Raw genomic sequence first — 21,042 nt, 5'->3', positions numbered from 1 at the left:
CGGAATTCATTTAAGCATACTAGGACATAGCTTCCAGCAAGGAAAAGAATGGGAATAAGTGCATGTTTTTGTGGCTAATTTCCCATAAATCATTGAATGGAAGCTATTAACTAGCTTAGTGGTTTACCTTCAGGTGATAGATGTTCTCCTCAGCATCGAGATCGATGCACTTGGCTTTCTTCTTAATGGCCATAACAGACAAACCCACATCAATGCAGCCGTGAAGCTTCCCCTTCTCAATCTGCATGACATTGGATCATACATTTAAATATATGATTATATATTATATGTGATTAACAAGTAAAAAAACACAATGAAACTGCAGACACTCACATCCGCTTTGCACTTGCCATACTTCAGGATGCCCTTGTCCAGGGAAAAATATCTCTATCAAAACAAAGAAGGACAATATACAGTAGTAAGACACAGTCTCCCTCGTCTGCTATTATAAAAAAGTCTGTGCATCACTTCCTCCACATGACCGTTGGTGCTGATGCATTTGCCGAGCGGAAGCACTAAAACAACATGGGCTGAGACTGCATGTCAATACTAAATATATACAGCTCTATTAACCAGCAGGCCATCAGCTAATGCATCTGAAAGAAACACCAGGATGCAGCTCAGAGGAAGAACATCAACAGGTCACATGCAAGTCTTCAGCGGGTGGGATCATTAACTGCATAGAGTAAGCTTCATTTATTACTTCAAAGGCGACCTGGAAAATGATATCCATGTATAGTAAAGTAATATTTTGATTTTTTTTTTGCATGTTTGTCACACTTAAATGTTTCAGATCATCAAAAAATTTGAAATATTAGTCAGTGACAACACAACTGAACACAAAATGCATAACTTAACTGTGTCCAGCACACCTGAGTTCAATTTCTGTAGCCACACCCAGGTCTGATTACTGCTACACCCGTTCTCAACTGAGATCAAAACAAATTCAGAAACAAAGAAAATAATAGGAGCTATCAAAAAAACATTTGTAGGGGCTCCAGCAAACCACAGTAAGAGCCATCCAGAAATGGCAAAAACATGGAACAGTGCTGAACCTTCCCATGGGGTGGCCAGCCAAACAAAATGACCCCAAGAGCACAGCGACGACTCATCCAAGAGGTCACAAAAGACCCCACAACAACATCCAAAGAACTCACTTGCCTCAGTTAAGGTCAGTGTCCATGACTTGATGATCTCCAAGACCTTTGGGAAAATACTCAAGATGAACTTTTGCAGGAAACAAAAAAATCACACCAAAAATATGGTGGAGGTAGTGTGATGGTCTGGGGTTGTTTTTGCCAGAAATGGCAAAAACCTGTGCTGAACCTTTCCAAGGGTGGCCAGCCAAACAAAATGACCCCAAGAGCGCAGCTACGACTCATCCAAGAGGTCACAAAAACCTCCAATGTGGCTGAATGACAACAATTCTGCAAAGATGAGTGGGTCAAAATTCCCCCACAGCGCTGTAAGAGACTCCTTGCAAGTTATCACAAATGCTTGATTGCAGTTGTTGCTGCTAATGTTGGCCCAACCTGTTATTAGCTTTAGTGGGAAATCACTTTTTTTTCCACACTTATTGTCCCTTAATAATAAATGTTTCATTTAAAAACTGCATTTTGTGTTCAGTTGTGTTGTCATTGACTTTTAAGTGTGACACTGCATGTGAACCATTAAACGAAAAAAAAAAAAAAATAAAATAAATAAATAAATAAATAAATTCAGGCTAATAATAGCTAAAGACTAAAAATTCCTCTCAATATTTATATAAGGTTTCCTTGAGGAAAAAAATATTACAAGGTACATATTTAAACATCAGACAGGTGTTAGATACCTTATGCCAGCCCTTGAGGGGCCACTTTCTCTTCTTTAACACATAACCCTCCTGTTTTTGGGGCTCCAGGGCGCTACTGAAGCCTCCACGTAGACCATCCACAATTTCCCAGCTGTCCTGTGTGAGAAATATAAGCAATTTAAGCAAATGATGTACAAATTATGACATTGCCAAAGGCTGTCTAAAAGTCAGTGTCTAAAAATCAGCACCAGAAACTGAGAGTGACTAGTGGGGTCAATCTGTCTAAAATAACCAAGCAGTAAAAAGGCGTGTTTACCCGTTTGAGGGTTTGTCACATGACCCCCGTGACACAGTTACATCGTGAGTCACTTGTCTTCGAGGCCAAAAGTGACATCAGTGACGTATATTGAAGAAAAAGTTACACATATAGACGTCTCCAGCTTGTGACGTATGCAGGTTACATAATGATGACCCCCGCTAGGTCAGGGGTCTCAAACATGCGGCCCGCGGGCCAAATGTGGCCCACAGGACACTAGTTTGAGGCCCCTCGCCTTGATATGAAAGTTTAATGTTAGTGCGGCCCACACAAGTTTGATATGGATGCTGTATGGTATCATGTACCCAGAAAAAATTATTACGTTTGATTAATGTTCATGTTAAAGGTTAAATAACTGTTAATAGTTATCCTCCATATCCGTGTGGAAGTGGTAAGTTTTTGGCTATTTCAGTTTAAAGGAAATAACTTGAAGGCTACCTTTTAGGTCGCTAGCTCTCTAGTTTGCGAGTTAGCATGTGTCTCAAGACCCTGCAGTTGCGCAATATGTTGTAAATAAAAAAAAGTATAAATGTGACTATAGTCGTGTTTTGTCATGTCTACAGGGCTCTAATAATGCTTTGTTCATTTTAATCTGAAAAAAATAATTTGTCTACCCACCAACTATATGTGGTTTCTTAATTTTTATTATTATTATTATTATATTTATTTATTACTGATTGATTGATTTTCTTTATTCTTGATTTGTTTATTTATTTTTCATCTTATTTTGTGCAGAAAAATAAAAATTAAGATATTTGAGAACAGTGGAATGTTTTATCAGAGATTTTATTGTAGAAAATCGGAACCAAAGCACTGAAAAAGTTTGTATATTTTTCTGTTTTTAATAAATGCGTTTTTTTGTTATTGTTGGGAAAACCTGATGCGGCCCAGCCTTGCCCAGACCTTAGCTCCAGTGGCCCACCAGGTAAATTGAGTTTGAGACCCCTGCGCTAGGTAATTAGCTCGGTTTGCACAAGGAGCCAAAACCGAACCAAAGACCTATCCAACACTCCAAAGATTGTCTCATTCCACGTACAGAGTGACCACACAGACGCACCAGAGACATTGAATAGGAAGCCTCTCGGATTAAAAGGTTAAACGTCTTCTGCAAACACGAAAAGTCCAGTTGCCATGGGTAACCATGACCCTCATAACTAAGAATCTCCACAGCCAAACCTTACGTTGGTGGGGTGACACGTGGGCAGAACGGCAGTTGCAATCTTGTACTCCTCGTATTTACAAATGGAAAAAGCTTTTGTGGGTTATGAAAAATGAATGACATGCGAGTTGGCACAACGACAATAAAAGCTGTCTCGTGATGCCGAAATCTTCAGTCATCTGGAGAAACATGAGAAATGAGGTTGAGAATGTGGATTGAAATAGCATTAATGGAGTAATACGACATGAAACATTATTGAGAAGATGATTCATTGGTGCATTCAGTGGTGCAAAGGTTGTTTTGGGGTCATTGAATCCATGCTTTTTTGTAAAGTGTTGTTATTACTTATATCGATTTTCGCTTAGTTTCACAAATGAAGAGTAGATTAGTGTCAAAACACAGCAATATCCAGGAAAGGACATGAGTGGTGGGTTCAGGGAATAACAGAATGTTGTAATTTTCGAAAGAAAAAAGGGTAAACTACCATACTGTTGCCTAAAAAATAGCTTCTGGTCCGCTCAGCAACAATCTGGCAACATCGACATACTATATCACGGGCGTGTAACAAAAAAATTTTACCACTGCATTGGGTTAAACAAAATTGGTGGAGGGTCCGTCCATGTATAGGTGTCGTCAAACAGAACAGAACAGCATACTTGCTCACGGTGCAACAAAACTCACGAAAACTCATCCACAGCAAGTTGATGCATCACATAAATCAAACATAACATGTAACTTAAAACTGTCCCAAACGCCCTCAAGGCATGCTGGGTAGTCCAGCCGCAACGACAATATGAACTACAAAGAATACTGCATCTGACGAGCTCCTCAATATATTTTGTAATCGAGCAAAAATGCACAATATAACACAATAAAATGTTTGGAGAAAGAGTACCACAGGCAACCCAGCATGCCTTGCGGCTATTATGGCAGCTCAAGCGTGCCATAATAGCACTGTAAGTCATGTTGTTGGCTACAGTTTCCATTAGGGATGTCTGATATTGGGTTTTTTGCGAAAAAACGATATGCCGATATTGTCCAATTTTCAATTTCCGATACCGATATTAGCCGATACTGATATGTGTAACATGACTGATCTTCTGTGGTGGAATGAACACATACGTGTGTGTTTTTATACCTGATATCAACCAATATTGCATTTTTATGCCCATAATTATTGATACCGATAATTATCGGACTTCCCTAGTTTCGATGTTAAAGGTTTTAAGACGCTTGTACTACATCCTGTAGCCTGGAAAGTCAGGCCTTCAAAATAAAGAAGTAAAATAAGTAAATAAAATACATTTTTTAAAAAAAAAGCAAAATGTACTGCATTAATAAATGCAAGGACTTTTTCTAGGGATGTCTGATATTGGCTTTTTTGCGGAAAACCGATATGCCGATATTGTCCAATTCTCAATTTATCGACATGTTTAACATGACATATCTCCTGTGTTGGAATGAACACATACAGCATTTTTTAATAATCGGGAAAAACTCTGATACCGATATCAACCGATATTGTATTTTTATGCTGATATCGGGCATCCCTAAAATCTGCATTTAATTACCAGACATTTTATTCATACTTTCAATAATTTGTGGTAGTAAAACTACAGAAATTCAAAAAAAAAATTTAAAAACATGATGATTATTGTTGTCTTTTGTATAGGAAACTAGGAGTTACAGTACGTACACACATACATAAAAAGAAGCACACAAACACACCAGAAAAAGAAAGAAGGGCCCAACCAGGCTTGGTAGTGTCCTTGGCATTTACCTGTCGGCTGTCAAATTTGGACGAGCAGCTGCTGTTGCTGCGCGACAAGGTTAAAATCTTCTGCGACATGGCTGAAGTACGCTCCTCCGAGTCCATTTCAATATTCACCGTGACTGGAGTGACTGCAGCAACATTCCTGTCGTCTAGTGAGAAAACAAAAAATGGATACGAGGTTATGAGAAGGTGGAGGAAAAAGATGGCTTTAATAGTCGAGGGCCCCTAAAAGCTTTTCAGCTCAGTCTCACTGAAAAATACATTAGGTCACTTAGAGTGATTTGTTTTTGTATCCCTAATATGAGGCGCAATGAGAATTCGAAAAAACGAAATTGACAGACAAGACGGGTCGTAAAGCTGCATTTAAATGAACTCTAAATAATTCATTGACACATTTACAGAACGTGATAGAATCCAAATATCTGAGGCTTTTATAGTATTTTCTTGGCTTATAGTATTTTCAAGTGTGTACAATGTTATATGTGCATTATTAGACTTTAAATTGTGTAAAAAGTCCCGCACATTTGAGCCAAAATAAACTGTTATGATAATAAATGATTACAATAATATGTGCCCTGTGTTTGCCTCGCAACCAAAATTAGCTGGGATAGGCTCCAGCATACTCCTGCAACCCGAATGAGGAGAGGCGTCATAGAACATAACAATCATAACAATGCAATATTTCAATTGGCTGGCAACCAGTCCAGGGTGTACCCCGCCTCTCGCCCAAAGACAGCTGGGATAGGCTCCAGCACCCAATAAGCGCTAGAAAATGAATGAATGAATGTCATCTTTCGCTCTTCATTGGCGATTTGACATGTTTTTTTTCTTACAGGTAATTTGTAATGACTGTCAAACATTTGCAGCATTTCTGGAAATGCTGGCTTTTCAATAGTTCCAGCTTGTATAGTTGAACAATGGAAAATGCTCTTGTTTTTGTCTTAGTCGGGTTGTCCAGCTGTCCTTTGATATTTAGAATTAAAAAAAAACATTATACAAATATTTAACTTTTAGTTATTACAACAGTCAGCCTTCATTTATTTGTTCAATGGAGAAAATGAATGAATGTCATCTTTCGCTCTTCATTGGCGATTTGACATGTTTTTTTTTCTTACCGGTAATTTGTAATGTCTGTCAAACATTTGCAGCATTTCTGGAAATTATGGCTTTTCAATAGTTCCAGCTTGTTCCAGCTAGTTGAACAATGGCAGCTCATTTTTTTTGTCTTAGTCAGGTTGTCCAGCTGTCCTACGATATTTAGAATAAAAAAAAACATTATACAAATATTTAATTTTTAGTTATTGGAACAGTCAGCCTTCATTTATTTGTTCAATTGAGAAAATGAATGAATGTCATCTTTCGCTCTTCATTGGCGATTTGACATGTTTTTTTTCTTACAGGTAATTTGTTATGTCTGTCAAACATTTGCAGCATTTCTGGAAATGCTGGCTTTTCAATAGTTCCAGCTTGTTCCAGCTAGTTGAACAATGGCAGCTCATTTTTTTTTCTTTCCGGATAATTTGTAATGACTGTCAAACATTTGCAGCATTTCTGGAAATGCTGGCTTTTCAATAGTTCCAACTTGTTCCAGCTAGTTGAACAATGGCAGCTCATTTTTTTTTCTTTCCGGATAATTTGTAATGACTGTTAAACATTTGCAGCATTTCTGGAAATGCTGGCTTTTCAATAGTTCCAACTTGTTCCAGCTAGTTGAACAATGGCAGCTCATTTTTTTTGTCTTAGTCGGGTTGTCCAGCTGTCCTTTGATGTTTAGAATTTTAAAAAAAATTATACAAATATTTAATTTTATTATTAGGCTCCAGCACCCCCCACGACCCTCGTGAGGAAAAGCGGTAGAAAATGAATGAATGAATTTTATTATTAGAACAGTCAACCTTCATTTATTTGTTCAATTGAGCCAGCTAGAAATGTATTTACATACATTCAATGAAAATACCGTTTTGGGTTAAAACGCTTCCCAGTATCCTCAAAGTCTAAAAATTGTCACATGGATGTCGTGAGGCGAGCCGTCGACAGAGAAAAACCACATCATCACTTCACCATAGTGTAAAAATAATTGGGCCTCTTCAGGAGACGGGAGCCTTTCAGTCAAGTGCTCCACTTCACACGGCCTCATTAACAGTATGTGCTCGCGTGGCTCATCATGTCAACACATTAAACCACATTCTGTTGATGCAGTCAGTGGCACAGTGGTGGCTTGTTATTGGAAGGGTGGGTGACGCATGAACAACGGGGCATTAATTGCTTTGTATGCTAACAGCTGTTTGGCCCACTGGGAGTGATCATTTGGGGGGAAAAGAATATGAGGAGCCGCCTAAGCAATACAAGATACTGAGCTTACTGTTATGGTACTCCCACTTAACAGGAATCAAAGTGGCTTGTTCATATTCCTTCCAATAGACGAATGGCTACTTGTTGAGGACCACTTTGAAGCAACATGGAGTAGAGGTGGGCAGATCAAGCGTCAATCATGGCCGTATTTGACAAAGGATTTTCATAGTAGAATGTCATGTTAGATTGTGTCCATAGTTGACTGATATGTTTTTTTGTAGCAGTAATGGTGATCCCAGGCTGTACGGTGGAGGAGTGGCTTGCAAGCAGGCCTCACAGCTTGGGGACCCGAGTTCGATTCCATCCTGTGCCATCTCTGTGTGGAGTTTGCATGTTCTGCCCGAGCATGAGTGGGTTTTTCTTCCCCCTATTCCAAAAACATGCTAGGTTAATTGGCGACTCTAAATTGTCCATAGGTATGAATGTGAGTGTGAATGGTTGTTTGTCTATATGTGCCCCTGTGATTGGCTGACATTCATTCATTCATATAGACAAACAACCATTCATACTCACATTCATACCTATGGACAATTTGGAGTCGCCGAAGTTAGCATGTTTTGTAGCATGTTTTTGGAATGTGGGAGGAACCGGAGTCCCTGGAGAAAACCCACACAGAGATGGCCGAGGGTGGAATTGAACCCGGGTCTCCTAGCTGTGAGGCTTGTGCACTAACCACTCAACCGACGTGCAGCCCTGTATGAAACATTATTCATTCATTCATTCATTTTCTACCGCTTTTCCTCACAAGGGTCATGGGGGGTGCTGGAGCCTATCCCAGCTGTCTTCGGGCGAGAGGCGGGGTACACCCTGGACTGGTGGCCAGCCAATCACAGGGCACATATAGACAAACAACCATTCACACTCACATTCATTCCTATGTTAGCACATTTTGTAGCATGTTTTTGGAATGTGGGAGAAAACCCACATAGAGATGGCCGAGGGTGGAATTGAACCCGGGTCTCCTAGCTGTGAGGCTTGTGCGCTAACCACTCAACAACCGTGCAGCCCTTTATGAAACATTATTAAACGTTATCTTCAATTCTTTATCAGCACAGATTGGCGATTTGACATGTTTTTTTCTTACAGGTAATTTGTAATGACTGTCAAACATTTGCAGCATTTCTGGAAATGCTGGCTTTTAGTTCCAACTAGTTCCAACTTGTTCCAGCTAGTTGAACAATGGCAGCTCATTTTTTTTTTCTGGTTCTCTTCTATGTTTCTTTTCTGTCAAGTACAGTAAAACGGATTGGTATCGTGTCGGTATCGGAAGTACTTCCCTGTATTTACCTGGTTTAGAATCAATACCCAATATTTGCAGTTTTCTAGCACGGAGATTAATGACATTACCTACTCTGCATTTGCAAGGGTCGTACTGTATAATGTCCCCAGCCGCTCCTGTCTGATGATGAACAAAAGCGCGGTCATTTGAAACCTCCGTCTGGCCAAGGTCTCAGCCGTAACCCAGTGCCTTGACCGTCATTTACAGTGTCCGAAAGCACGCATCACTCCACTTCTCCTATGATTTATTCATCCACTTTCCATTGATCACACCCGTGCTGCGCCAGGTCTGTCACGCCGTCACCCTTCAGGGAGCCCTTTCATCTCAAACAACATGGCCACTTCCCGGGCTTTCATCACGGTGACAGCCCAATCAGACGTGGGATCTTCCACTCAAGGACATGAGAATGATGCGTGGTACCACGTGCAGTTCTTGGCGCCATGGAAACACCAAACACATAACATAAAAAAAAAACATTTCAATGACTTCAAGTCATTTCCTTGCAGTTGCTCTGTGACCTTTCAACAGATCTTACCCAAGCTAATGATCTCAGCTGAGATAACATAATGTCTTTTTAATCTGCGCTAACTAGATCGACAAAAGCTGAAAGCCCTTCTATTACATTCTGCACTTGATGTTGCAGATGTTTCTCTGCCTTGTACCGTCTCCAGAGTCTAACCAAAGGGATTGACAGATCCAACAGGCTTTTAGGCATCATTAGTATCTGAGTCACAAGACTAAGCACATCATGGATGAAGCCCTGCAATAAGGAAATGGGAGTCATGTTTGCAAAAAAATGACAGCATGTAGGCACCTCCGAGCACTCAATGCGCTATAATTCATCACAAATACTCGGGTACTTTATAAATCAGACCGGATTTCCTCATATTAGCCTCTCATAGAGATCTTATGAAATCATAGCTGTGTCAACAGAGAAAGCATTCATTTGCCCGTGCCTTTTATCACTTGTATCCTGCCATTAGATGATCGTATGCATGACAACATCAGCACCAAACTGGTGATAAACTGGCAAAATTTTGGAGCGGATGCTAACAAATACTCCACCGTATATAAAATATACTGTACTTACATATGTAAACTCACTTATTTCTTCATATAACACATACAGAGTGAATGTGAAATGTGATTGGTCAAAAAAAAACAGCCCTAAGCAGATTACATTGACATGGCTACACATAAAAGTTGTAAGTGCACTCACGGTAGTCTCTCTGCAGCCGGGTTAGCGCCATTAGCGCTTCCAAACATGGCTGATACCGTCTTTATACCGCAACCTTTATACTATTTTTTTAAAATGTTCACTTCTGCTATGCAGCCTCTCCTCCTTCATATCGTCGCTAGGATCTCCGATGGCTCCGCGCAGCAAAGGGGTGCTCAAAGATAACAGTTGCTCCCGAGTGTAAATAATGGAGTAAACGTCAGACTACAAACCGAAACACGATGAACATCCATAGCTAAACACTTGCTTAAGGGATCGGTATGGCACATAAAAACAATACGAAAGTAATAAATAAAGGAATATTAAACAAAAAAATGCAGCAGTTTGTATCCATATGAATGATATTGTTGTTTTTCTATATCGTGTTTAAAAGAAATACAGATATTTTTAATATGTCGATATATCACCCAATCCTACTTGTCGCTTTCAGTGACATTATCGTTTTTTAATTGTTGCTAGTCCATACGGAAACAGCAAGCCGGCATTTTCAGATATTCCCACTCTGGAAATCGTTTTTTTTTTTAAATACGGTTACTTTTCGTGATAAAGGATCTAAAGGTAGAGCTAGCTCTACAGAATAAATCTCCATGGTAACTTAGAACAAACCTACTTTCCACTATCTGTGCAAGCGGATCAGCGATAAGTTGAACCAGGATAACCAAGATATCCCGGCTTTATCCCTTACTCTTTAGGCACCCAGGGTTATAATCAATGGATTGGTAATTATTTTCCCAATAATTGTTCAAAGGAATTATTGTGAAATTTCCATCCATAATTCCGATAATCTGTTCAACTGTTCTAAATACTCAAACCCCACCAAAGAACGTAGGATTCCTTGGTATTCATTAAAGAATAGCCTTGATTCTGATGATATAATCATATCCCTAAGACATGCCACATAATATCTGAAAAGAAAATCTATTTAATCTATATTTACCATGCATGGCAACACTGCTTGAAACCTCCGATTCATCGCATCAAGCTTGACAGATATAAATGCGAGGCTTTGTTGTGTGAACGCCTTATCTCTGCACGCACGAGGGTCATCTCCAACTATCAAAGCTCCTCCTATTGTTGTTAATTGTCGTTCATCTTCACTTCGCTGATGGCCATGCATCCATCTGGGTAAGCATCGGTCAGAAGCTTAAATGACTTTGACTTTTTCTTTTGTAAGACCTGCCTAAGGCCGCTGCTATGCAATCTTTAAGGACAGTCTCGCCCTGATAGTCACCATAGTAAATTCCCCGCATTCAATAAAAGCAACCTCCTCGAAGAATAATGGTACAGTGACTTTAGAAGACAATTTAAAGTTCTCCGCAAGGGCACTGCGACACAAGCAAAAAAAGACCGAAAACACCACAAGCCAAGAAGAGAGAAAGCGGTCTGACAGAAATAATCTGGCGTCATCATTATAGTTTGTTTTTTTCATGACACAACATATTTCACTTCCTCTTTTTTTCTTCACAGTCATTTTTCTTTTAATATGCAAGCAAAGCTGTCAAGCACTCAGCAAAGCTACATCGCTTTTTTATTAAAAAAAAAAAAAATCAGACACTTCAACCTCCAGTTCAGCACCCTTCAAATTCAAATAAAAAGAAATAACCTTAATGAGGTTGCATTGAAAGCCCACCACACCACTGCAGAAGCTCTTATGTCATCCCGCTAAGGCAGGGGTCTCAAACTCAATGCATTTATTAAAAACAGAAAAATATAAACTTTTTCAATGCTTTGGTTTCGATTTTCTACAATAAAAGCTCTGATAAAACATTCCACTGTTCTCAAATATATTAATTTTTATTTTTCTGCACAAAATAAGATGACAAATAAATAAATCAAGAATAAAGAAAATCAATCAATCAGTAATAAATAAATATAATAATAAAAACTTAAGAAACCACATATAGTTGGTGGGTAGACAATTTTTTTTTTCAGATTAAAATGAACAAAGCATTATTAGAACCCTGTAGACATGACAAAACACGACTATAGTCACATTTATACTTTTTTTATTTACAACATATTGCGCAACTGCAGGGTCTTCAGACACATGCTAACTCGCAAACTAGAGAGCTAGCGACCTAAACGATAGCCTTCAAGTTATTTCCCTTAAACTTAAATAGCCAAAAACTTACCACTTCCACACGGATAGGGAGGATAACTATTAACAGTTATTTAACCTTTAACATGAACATTAATCAAACGTAATAATTTTTTCTGGGTACATGATACCATACAGCATCCATATCAAACTTTGCGCGGGCCGCACTAACATTAAACTTTCATAACAAGGTGGGGGCCTCAAACTAGTGTCCTGCGGGCCACATTTCACCCGCGGGCCGCGTATTTGAGACCCCTGATTTATAACATATTGCGCAACTGCAGGGTCTTGAGACACATGCTAACTCGCAAACTTGAGAGCTAGGGACCTAAACGGGAGCCTTCAACTTATTTCCTTTAAACTTAAATAGCCAAAAACTTACCACTTCCACACGGATAGGGAGGATAACTATTAACAGTTATTTAACCTTTAACATGAACATTAATCAAACGTAATAATTTTTTCTGAGTACATGATACCATACAGCATCCATATCAAACTTGCACCTCAAACTAGTGTCCTGCGGGCCACATATGGCCCGCGGGCCGCATGTTTGAGACCCCTGCACTAAGGGAAGCATCCAACTAGTGTTCTTCATTTTGTCCATCAAAAGGCGAGCACAGTGGGCAGTAACCTTTTCATGAGTCATTTCCTCGAAAGTCTGTGAAAGTAACATAACATTTATTCCGATGAATCATGGCAATTAGTGAATATAATGATATACCATGGAGTCCCTGAGCATTTTGCAAATTCATGTGCTTTTAATATATATATTTATCCAGTATGACCCTCTTGTAGTCGGATACGATGGCTTCAGGACCATCCTTGAGTGTGCATCAATCGTACCTTCTAAGAAAAGGCCACACGGATTCAAACGCCTCGCCAAGATCTGCTTAAGCCATGGCGGTCTAGTGCTGCCAAAGTCATAGGGAGGCCATCCAAATAACAGATTATGCTGCTCGAATTCTGGAATCGTACAATTTCAGCGGTATAAAAGAAGCCTGACGATTCTAAAACGACACACACGCACACACACACACAATTGTCTTTCTTACGTACTGCACGAGTGTGGGACCGTGACGACCTCGTAGCTCAACAGGAGCTCATTAAGACGCTGAGGAGGAGTCAGAACCTTCGTGGGCAAAAGCTCAGAGCTTGTGCAAAGTGCTTGTCATTATGTGCCCGGCTGGAAATGCCACGGTTTCCTTTTTTTTTTTCCAGCCAAATACAAGAGAATAATGCTCGAGTGCCGCCAACCTCCACCGTTACTGATGACCCGGAGGAGGGACGATGCTGTTGCTGAATAAGATATCATGAAAGGCGCATTTCAAGTCATTTTCATGGACTTGAATCGCAGACAAACAACTCTAAGTACGATTTACGTTCAATACAAAATGTGGATCATAACAATGTTCACTTCTATGAGTAAATGTGGTTAAAAAGAATCGTTCGGTACATTTGCACATCAATACAGTGCAACCCATTCATAACCAAAATCAAGAACAAAACTAGCCATTCTTCTTGACCACAACGACATTTTGAACCTTACTTTGCACTGAACAGGAAGTCACTGTGTGCACATTTTAATGTTGTGTAATGGCCTATGATGGTAATTCATTCATGAATTCATTCATTTTCTACCGCTTATCCTCACAAGGGTCGCAGGGGGAAAAAAACATTTCCAGAAATGCTGCAAATGTTTGACAGTCATTACAAATTACCTGTAAGAAAAAAAAACATGTAAAAAATGCCAATGAAAAGCGAAAGATGACATTCATTCATTTTCTAGTCCATGTATACGTAGCTATTGATGTGGGGGAAGTATTTCCCTGACGGACCACTCCAGGTGTGGCGGAATCTCATCACAAACATGTCAAAAGGGGCGGCAACAAAAGCTTGCGGGGTTAGCTTAGTTTAGCAGAGCATGCTAGTGCGGTTGAGCGCCACAATAAAAGTTTTTTGTTTAATTTATTATTTTTATGTATTATTATTATTTTAGTTATTATTTTTATTTATTTATTTATTATTTTACAATATTAATTATTTCATTTTATTAATGAAAAAATTGTCTAAAAATAATTGGTTTATCCGTAATAATTAATAATAATCTGTAAAAAAAAAAAACAAGAATTAGCTTGCTAGTTTTTACATTGTAATTACCTTGTTTTTGTTTTTTCACGCTGCTTAGAAAGCGTGCTAATTTAGGGTGCTAAACACAATATTGTGACATTAAGCGCTCTAAAACGGAGCGTTATTTTCTTTGTAAAGGCAACACAGACATCTGCTTCCGCTTTCTTCCACAAACACTGATAAAGTAGCAGAATAAATCCCGACGGTGAGAGGCATTTTATTGATTCCTCAGTTCTGACAGCTGCATCAACTAAGCCTTCCTCCTTCATTAAAGTGCAATCATGAATAAATCATCAACATCTCTTTGGAATTGTTTACTTTAGCCTGAACGATACCAAAGTCTTCCTTCTGACAACATTGGGATTTGAACCCTTCTCATGACTTTAATTACTGTATTTTGTTCTATTTTGTATTTAGTTATGATGTGTAATCTAATAAAACAATGCCAACTGTACAATTAGCATAGCTGATTAGCTTTTATGCTGTACAGACAACTATAGTGCTAAACAGTTAGCAACAATTAGCTCAATACTATAATAATACTAATATATACTATAATATTTAATAATAATACTGCTCAATGTTAGTGTTATTTTACAGTAAACATGTAGGTAAAACTTTTAGACATATTGTGCTATTACTTATAAATACAAATTAGCTGTCTGGGTTTAGCCATACAGAGCTAGCCTACATTACCAAACATTACCAAAGTCTTCCTTCTGACAACATTGGGATTTGAACCCCTCTGATGACTTTAATTACTGTGTTTTGTTCTATTTTGTATTTAGTTATGATGTGTAATCTAATAAAACAATGCCAACTGTACTGTAGCAATTAGCATAGCTGATTAGCTTTTATGCTGTACAGACAGGTATAGTGCTAAACAGTTAGCAACAATTAGCTCAATACTATAATAATACTAATATGTACTATAATAATTTAATAATACTGCTCAATTTTAATGTTATTTTACAGTAAATATTTAGGTAAAACTTTTAGACATATTGTGCTATTACTTATAAATACAAATTAGCTGTCTGGGTTTAGCCATACAGAGCTAGCCTACATTACCAAACATTACCAAAGTCTTTCTTCTGACAACATTGGGATTTGAACCCCTCTGATGACTTTAATTACTGTGTTTTGTTCTATTTTGTATTTAGTTATGATGTGTAATCTAATAAAACAATGCCAACTGTACTGTAGCAATTAGCATAGCTGATTAACTTTTATGCTGTACAGACAGGTATAGTGCTAAACTGTTAGCTCAATACTATAATAATTTAATAATAATACTACTCAGTGTTAATGTTATTTTACAGTAAACATTTAAGTAAAACTTTTAGACATATTGTGCGATTACTTATAAATACAAATTAGCTGTCTGGGTTTAGCCATACAGAGCTAGCCTACATTCATAGCATTACCGTTTATATTTACCTAATATTTTGTCCCCTTACATAAGAATAACAATACATCTCTGTGTTTGAAATTCATTTTAAAGTAAAACTGCACTTTTTTGTAATTTTGCCCATAATTCACAATTCTTATTTGAAACATTAAACATTTATTTTCCATTTTCTGCGCGTCATTAGCTAGCACAGGCTAACAGCTAACAATGCACATAATGGTAAGCACGTATTTTGACAATGAAGCCCTCTAAAAAAATGGCAACAATATTTTGTTTACATAACATGACCTGCATATTAACCAAGCTACCGTTATTGTAGGAGCTAACACCGCTAACACAGCTAACACTACTTTTCTGTTTTGCTGGTGTAGCGACTCAAGAGGTAGCGTTAGCTACTAGAGGTGATCGTTTTTTTTTAACCTGAGGACTATGCTGAAATTACTTCCTCAATGGGGAAATATTTTGCTGAAAGACGCAGGCATTAATCACAGAATTAATCGATTAATCAAATTAAAAAAATGATCACTCCTTGTCACTCTGTACCACACAGGCTGGATGACAAGAGGGTTCACTCTGGTTTTATAGTGTGGTTCCAGTATGTGGAGGCGGGGCTACTACTGATTGGATACACAGACAGAGTGCTAGCAGTTAGCAAGTTAGCAAGCAAACACCAAAATGGATGACGGAACAAAAGCCATTTCTAAGTCCAATGCCGTAGCCCGGTGTGGGGGTGCTACACAGCCTTCGTTTTGACAGTCAACACCGACCGGGGTGTTTTTCGGCAAAATGGTGCGCGCTCACAGGCAGTGTCGCTTGCTACGTTGAAAATTTTTGGGAACATTTTCAAACGTTCGAAAATTTTCACAGGCATAATATCGATTATTGACAATAATTTGTAGGCTAATTAGACGAATCCCATTAAGTGCATTGTTAGCTGCTTCATGCTAACATGGCAAAACAAATAAATAAAATTTCCTGTAATAAATCGACCCCCATTGCTGAAGCACCTGAATATATAAAAGAGTCTCTTTTTTTTTTAGAGTGCTGCCATTTAAAAACATGCTGAACGCTGTAAATAATTCAGGTATAAAAACTATAAATATTCTGTAAGTAATCATTTTCCATGTACAATTTTTGTTGGCTTTTTTTTTTTTTTTTTTTACATGAAAAAGATCTGAGAGCGTTGCCTGGGTTAAAAATTCATGGCGGTTTCTGTTGGAGTACGTTTGAGCCTCCCTCTGCCTCGCTGATGCCTGGAGGTGGCTGCAGACTGGCGCGGCAAGCTGCTATTAAAAATGTCAGCATGTCACTATAACGAGCTAGCTGAGAAATAAAAAAAATTAATTAAAAATGGCATAATACGTACGTCATTTAATGGTGATTATAATAATCTGCTGTGTAAAGTCATGATGACTTTTTAGCTCATAATTTCTTTGTCATAATTATGTGATAAAAACTCAAAATCAATTTGTATGTCATAATTTGAACTTTTTCCTCTCATAATTTTGACTTTGTTGTCCCATAATTATGACTTTTTATCTCATAATTTTGACTTTCTTATCCCATCATTTCAACTTTCTTATCTCATCATTTTGACTATTCATCTCATAATTATGACTTTTTATCTGATAATTTCGACTTTCTTATCCCATAATTATGACTTTTTATCTCATAATTTCAACTTTCTTGTCATAATTTTGACTTTTTATCACATAATTATGACTTTATATGTCATAATTTCGACTTTTTATCTCATAATTTTGACTTTTTATCTCATAATTTTAATATCTCATAATTGTGACTTTTTATCTCATAATTTCAACTTTCTTATCTCACAATTTTGACTTTTTATCTCGTAATTATGACTTTGTATCTCATAATTTAGACTTTTTAATCTCATAATTTAGACTTTTTAATCTCATAATTTTGAGTTTATCCCATAATTAGGAGTTTTTATCTAATAATTTTGACTTTTTATCTCATAATTTTGAGTTTATCCCATAATTATGACTTTTTATCTCATAATTATGACTTTGTATCTAATAATTTTGACTTTTTATCTCATAATTTTGAGTTTATCCCATAATTATGACTTTTTATCTCATAATTATGACTTTGTATCTAATAATTTTGACTTTTTATCTCATAATTTTGAGTTTATCCCATAATTATGACTTTTTATCTCATAATTATGACTTTGTATCTAATAATTTTGACTTTTTATCTCATAATTTTGACTTTTTAATCTCATAATTTTGAGTTTATCCCATAATTATGACTTTTTATCTCATAATTATGACTTTGTATCTAATAATTTTGACTTTTTATCTCATAATTTTGACTTTTCATCTCATAATTTCAACTTTCAAATCTCATAATTCTGACTTTTTATCTCATATCCCATAATTGTTTTTTTTGACTGACTGTTTAATTGTTATATTTTATTCCACTTATTCCTTTTCCAAAGCATTTCTAACATACCAATTCATTGAAATATAATCTGTTGAATTGAACCATAATTTCATAGTTCCTCCCCTGGTTGTCACCCCAAGCCCAGCCACCAAGCTCTGTGGAAAGCTTTCTTCTTTGTGTTGTCTCATTGTCTCCCAGCACTTGCATCCCCCTGTGACGAATGATGTCATTAAAGTAGCATCAAAACAAAGATAAGCCTGTAAAATCCACAAACGGAAAAACAAGTCGTAACGTATGGACCGATTTGGACTGATTCTCCTTATGGGTTTCATTAGGAACAGAAATTGGTGCCAAATAAAAGGAGAACCTTAGTGGAAGAATGGCGTGCCCGGCCGGGCATTAAAAGGAGGAAGCTGCGTGTTGGCACGGTCCCACAGTGGATAAATCACTTGAATTGTAAATCTCCAGGGAAATGAAGCATGATGTGTACAAATATATCACTCTGACTAAATACACTATTTCTGCCAGAATGTACTCTTTTAAGCTCCATTTGCTTTGAGCACATACAGTCAACTCTACGGACGGTTGATTTTGACAGCTTGGGCGCTGATGGGTTTTTTAAAAAGGAAACCAATACACGGCTGGAGCTGTCATGCATATTCAGGGCCACAGGGTTGAAGGCTGGATTGAACCAAATAACATAAACATTGAATTCATTTAAGAATTTGGGGTCGGGAGACACATTTTTTGGCTTTTTATAGTCTTGCCGATCCGGTACCGATCCTTATCAAAATCGGATATGCTTATAAAGATTATGGTTATCTAATCCAATAAAAGATGCAATAAAGAATAAAATTGTAAAAAAAAAAAATGGCCGTGCAAATTACTTATTTAGGGTAGGACTAATCCTGTGTGAGCTCCCTGCATCATAACAAAGCAGTGTGGGCAAAGTGAGAAGTGGGAACTATGGCTGTAGCTAAGACGCCAAACGTATTGGAGTCCGATGCCGGTGAGTTGCGGCCCGATCAGATCTTCAAAATACAGCGGATTGGCAGCTAATCCCGATCCTCAAGATCCCGATCAGACTTTTAGCGAGTTAGACCTTTTTCGGGTTGATGAAACCCCACAAAATTTTCAGTTAGTTGTATAAAAATACCCAATAATTTTGTAAACATAGATATTCCCGTTAAAAAAAAAAATCAGAATACTGGAAATTCAGGTACAATATATGCAATACATTTTGTTATTGTATAGGTTATTGTTTTTGATATATATTATTATGACATATATTTACATTTATTACATTTATTCTGAACAGAACCTGACACTTTTTTATTTATATTCTTATACTTAAAATTTTTTGGTGTATTTTTTTTTTTCAAAGTGAGGGGGAACTATGGCTGTAGCTACGACGCCAAACGTATTGGAGTGCGATGCGGTGAGTTACGATCATTATACCGCAACCAAATCGGCCCGATCTTTTTATCAGATCTTCAAAATACGGCAGATCCCGATCCACAAGATCCCGATCAGAACATCCCTACTTTTAGCGAGTTAGACCTTTTTCGGGTTGATGAAACCCCACAAAATTTTCAGTTAGTTGCATAAAAATACCCAATAATTTTGTAAATATTATATATGTATAATATATAAAAAAAATTGTAGATATTCCCGTAAAAAAAAAGTCAGAATACTGGAAATTCAAGTGAAATTCAGGTACAATATAGGTTATTGTTTTTGATATATATTATTATTATGACATATATTTACATTTATTCTGAACAGCACCTGACATTTTTTTTATTTATATTCTTATACTTAAAATTTTTTGGTGTATTTTTTTTTTTTTGACAATAAAGGCGATTCTGATTCTGAAATTAAACACTCCCACTCTCGAGTGTCCTATGCCGGTATACAATAGGAAGTATCTGAACGGGGCGGTGTCAAAACAGCTGTTTTTTTTTAATGAACTCTACAAGATGGCAGCATCATGACTAGCATCCAGCAGCTTTGCGCGCTACTCAGCTGAATCACATGCTCATTAATGCTACCTGCACTATTGGTATAGCATTGGTTCTGTTGACGCTGTGTTATGCAATATAGCCGTTAATAAAGCACCATGTGGTCAGAGAGCTGTGTTTCCTGTCTGACTTTCTCATGCACTCTAAATCATTATTAAAGTACAACAAAAACTAGTGTTAAAAACAGCACCGCTGGAATTAATTGCTTTGGACTCAACGCAGTAGGTTCCCGTCAGACCCTTCAAAATAAGTTCAGTATCTGACTGTGGCTTGACACATCAATCAGGAAGTGACATCCCAGGTGACCCACAGTGAGCCTCCTGTCCACGTCTAGCCCACATAGCCCGACTAGCCGCACCTGAAAGGCCTCTCTGTGGGATTCTACACCCTGAAAAAAAAGCTAGCCACACCAACTGAGCTTTTTGTGTTAGTCCAAAGAAATGTCAAATGTGAAATTACAGTACATTGGTGTCACCTTGTGACTTCCTGTACATCTCTACACGGATGATGAGCACTCTATTTAATTAAAATCACATCGTTTGGTATTTTTAATAAAACACGCAGCGTTACTGTTACAAATAAAACGGCACCATAATCAACTTTGTACTATGCCTTTTCAAACAGGAAGCAACGAGGCTTGATGTTTATGTTGATTTAAAGGAGTACACTCACCTTGAACGGCTACAGTTGTGATTTTTTTTTCAGGTGATGACGCTTCGGGAGTTAGTAGAATAACAAGAATATATGACTGCCGGCTGAACAAATTGAATGGAAGAATTAAAAAAACGACTCACTCCTGAAGCGTGACATACACAAATGAAGCTAAGATTCCACTCATGAAAAAAAAAAAAACCTCTGCGTGCAGGAGGCGGAGACTTGTCACTCAGCCAAAAAGTACCCAATTAGAGATAAGAAGCACTTGACGTCACGCGAGAGAGGGCGGGGCTTTATGGGTCTCTTCGTGTAGTTTCGTGACGTCCTTAGGGGACCCCGATGACGGACATAATTAATATAGAGTAACTAAACCTGTCGCTCGTTATATTTATGTTAATGTTATTCAT

The 21,042-nt window shown here is 37.6% G+C and overlaps 1 protein-coding gene across 4 annotated transcripts in view; it reads right to left on the bottom strand.

Moving 5' to 3' along the window:
* Positions 1-20,763, bottom strand: part of osbpl3b (oxysterol binding protein-like 3b) — a 36,936-nt gene extending 16,173 nt beyond the window's left edge. For 3 of the 4 annotated variants that reach the window (XM_058085152.2, XM_078797891.1, XM_078797892.1), the window contains exons 1-5: positions 20,654-20,763; positions 5,048-5,190; positions 1,832-1,948; positions 334-387; positions 128-241 (exon numbers count right to left, since the gene is read on the bottom strand). In XM_058085152.2, coding sequence (XP_057941135.2) covers positions 128-241; positions 334-387; positions 1,832-1,948; positions 5,048-5,143 — 381 coding nt within the window. In that variant the 5' untranslated portion in view covers positions 5,144-5,190; positions 20,654-20,763. The remainder of the gene's footprint in view (positions 1-127; positions 242-333; positions 388-1,831; positions 1,949-5,047; positions 5,191-20,653) is intronic. The other variant, XM_078797893.1, reaches the window with a different exon arrangement.
* Positions 20,764-21,042: the final 279 nt, after the last annotated feature.

This window comes from Doryrhamphus excisus, linkage group LG17 (assembly GCF_037039965.1).
Source record: "Doryrhamphus excisus strain RoL-2023G ecotype Guam linkage group LG17, RoL_Dexc_Guam_v1.1, whole genome shotgun sequence".
NCBI classification, from domain to species: Eukaryota; Metazoa; Chordata; class Actinopteri; order Syngnathiformes; family Syngnathidae; genus Doryrhamphus; species Doryrhamphus excisus.
The sequence above is the reverse complement of the archived record's forward strand: the minus strand, read 5'-3'. Positions and strand labels throughout refer to the sequence as shown.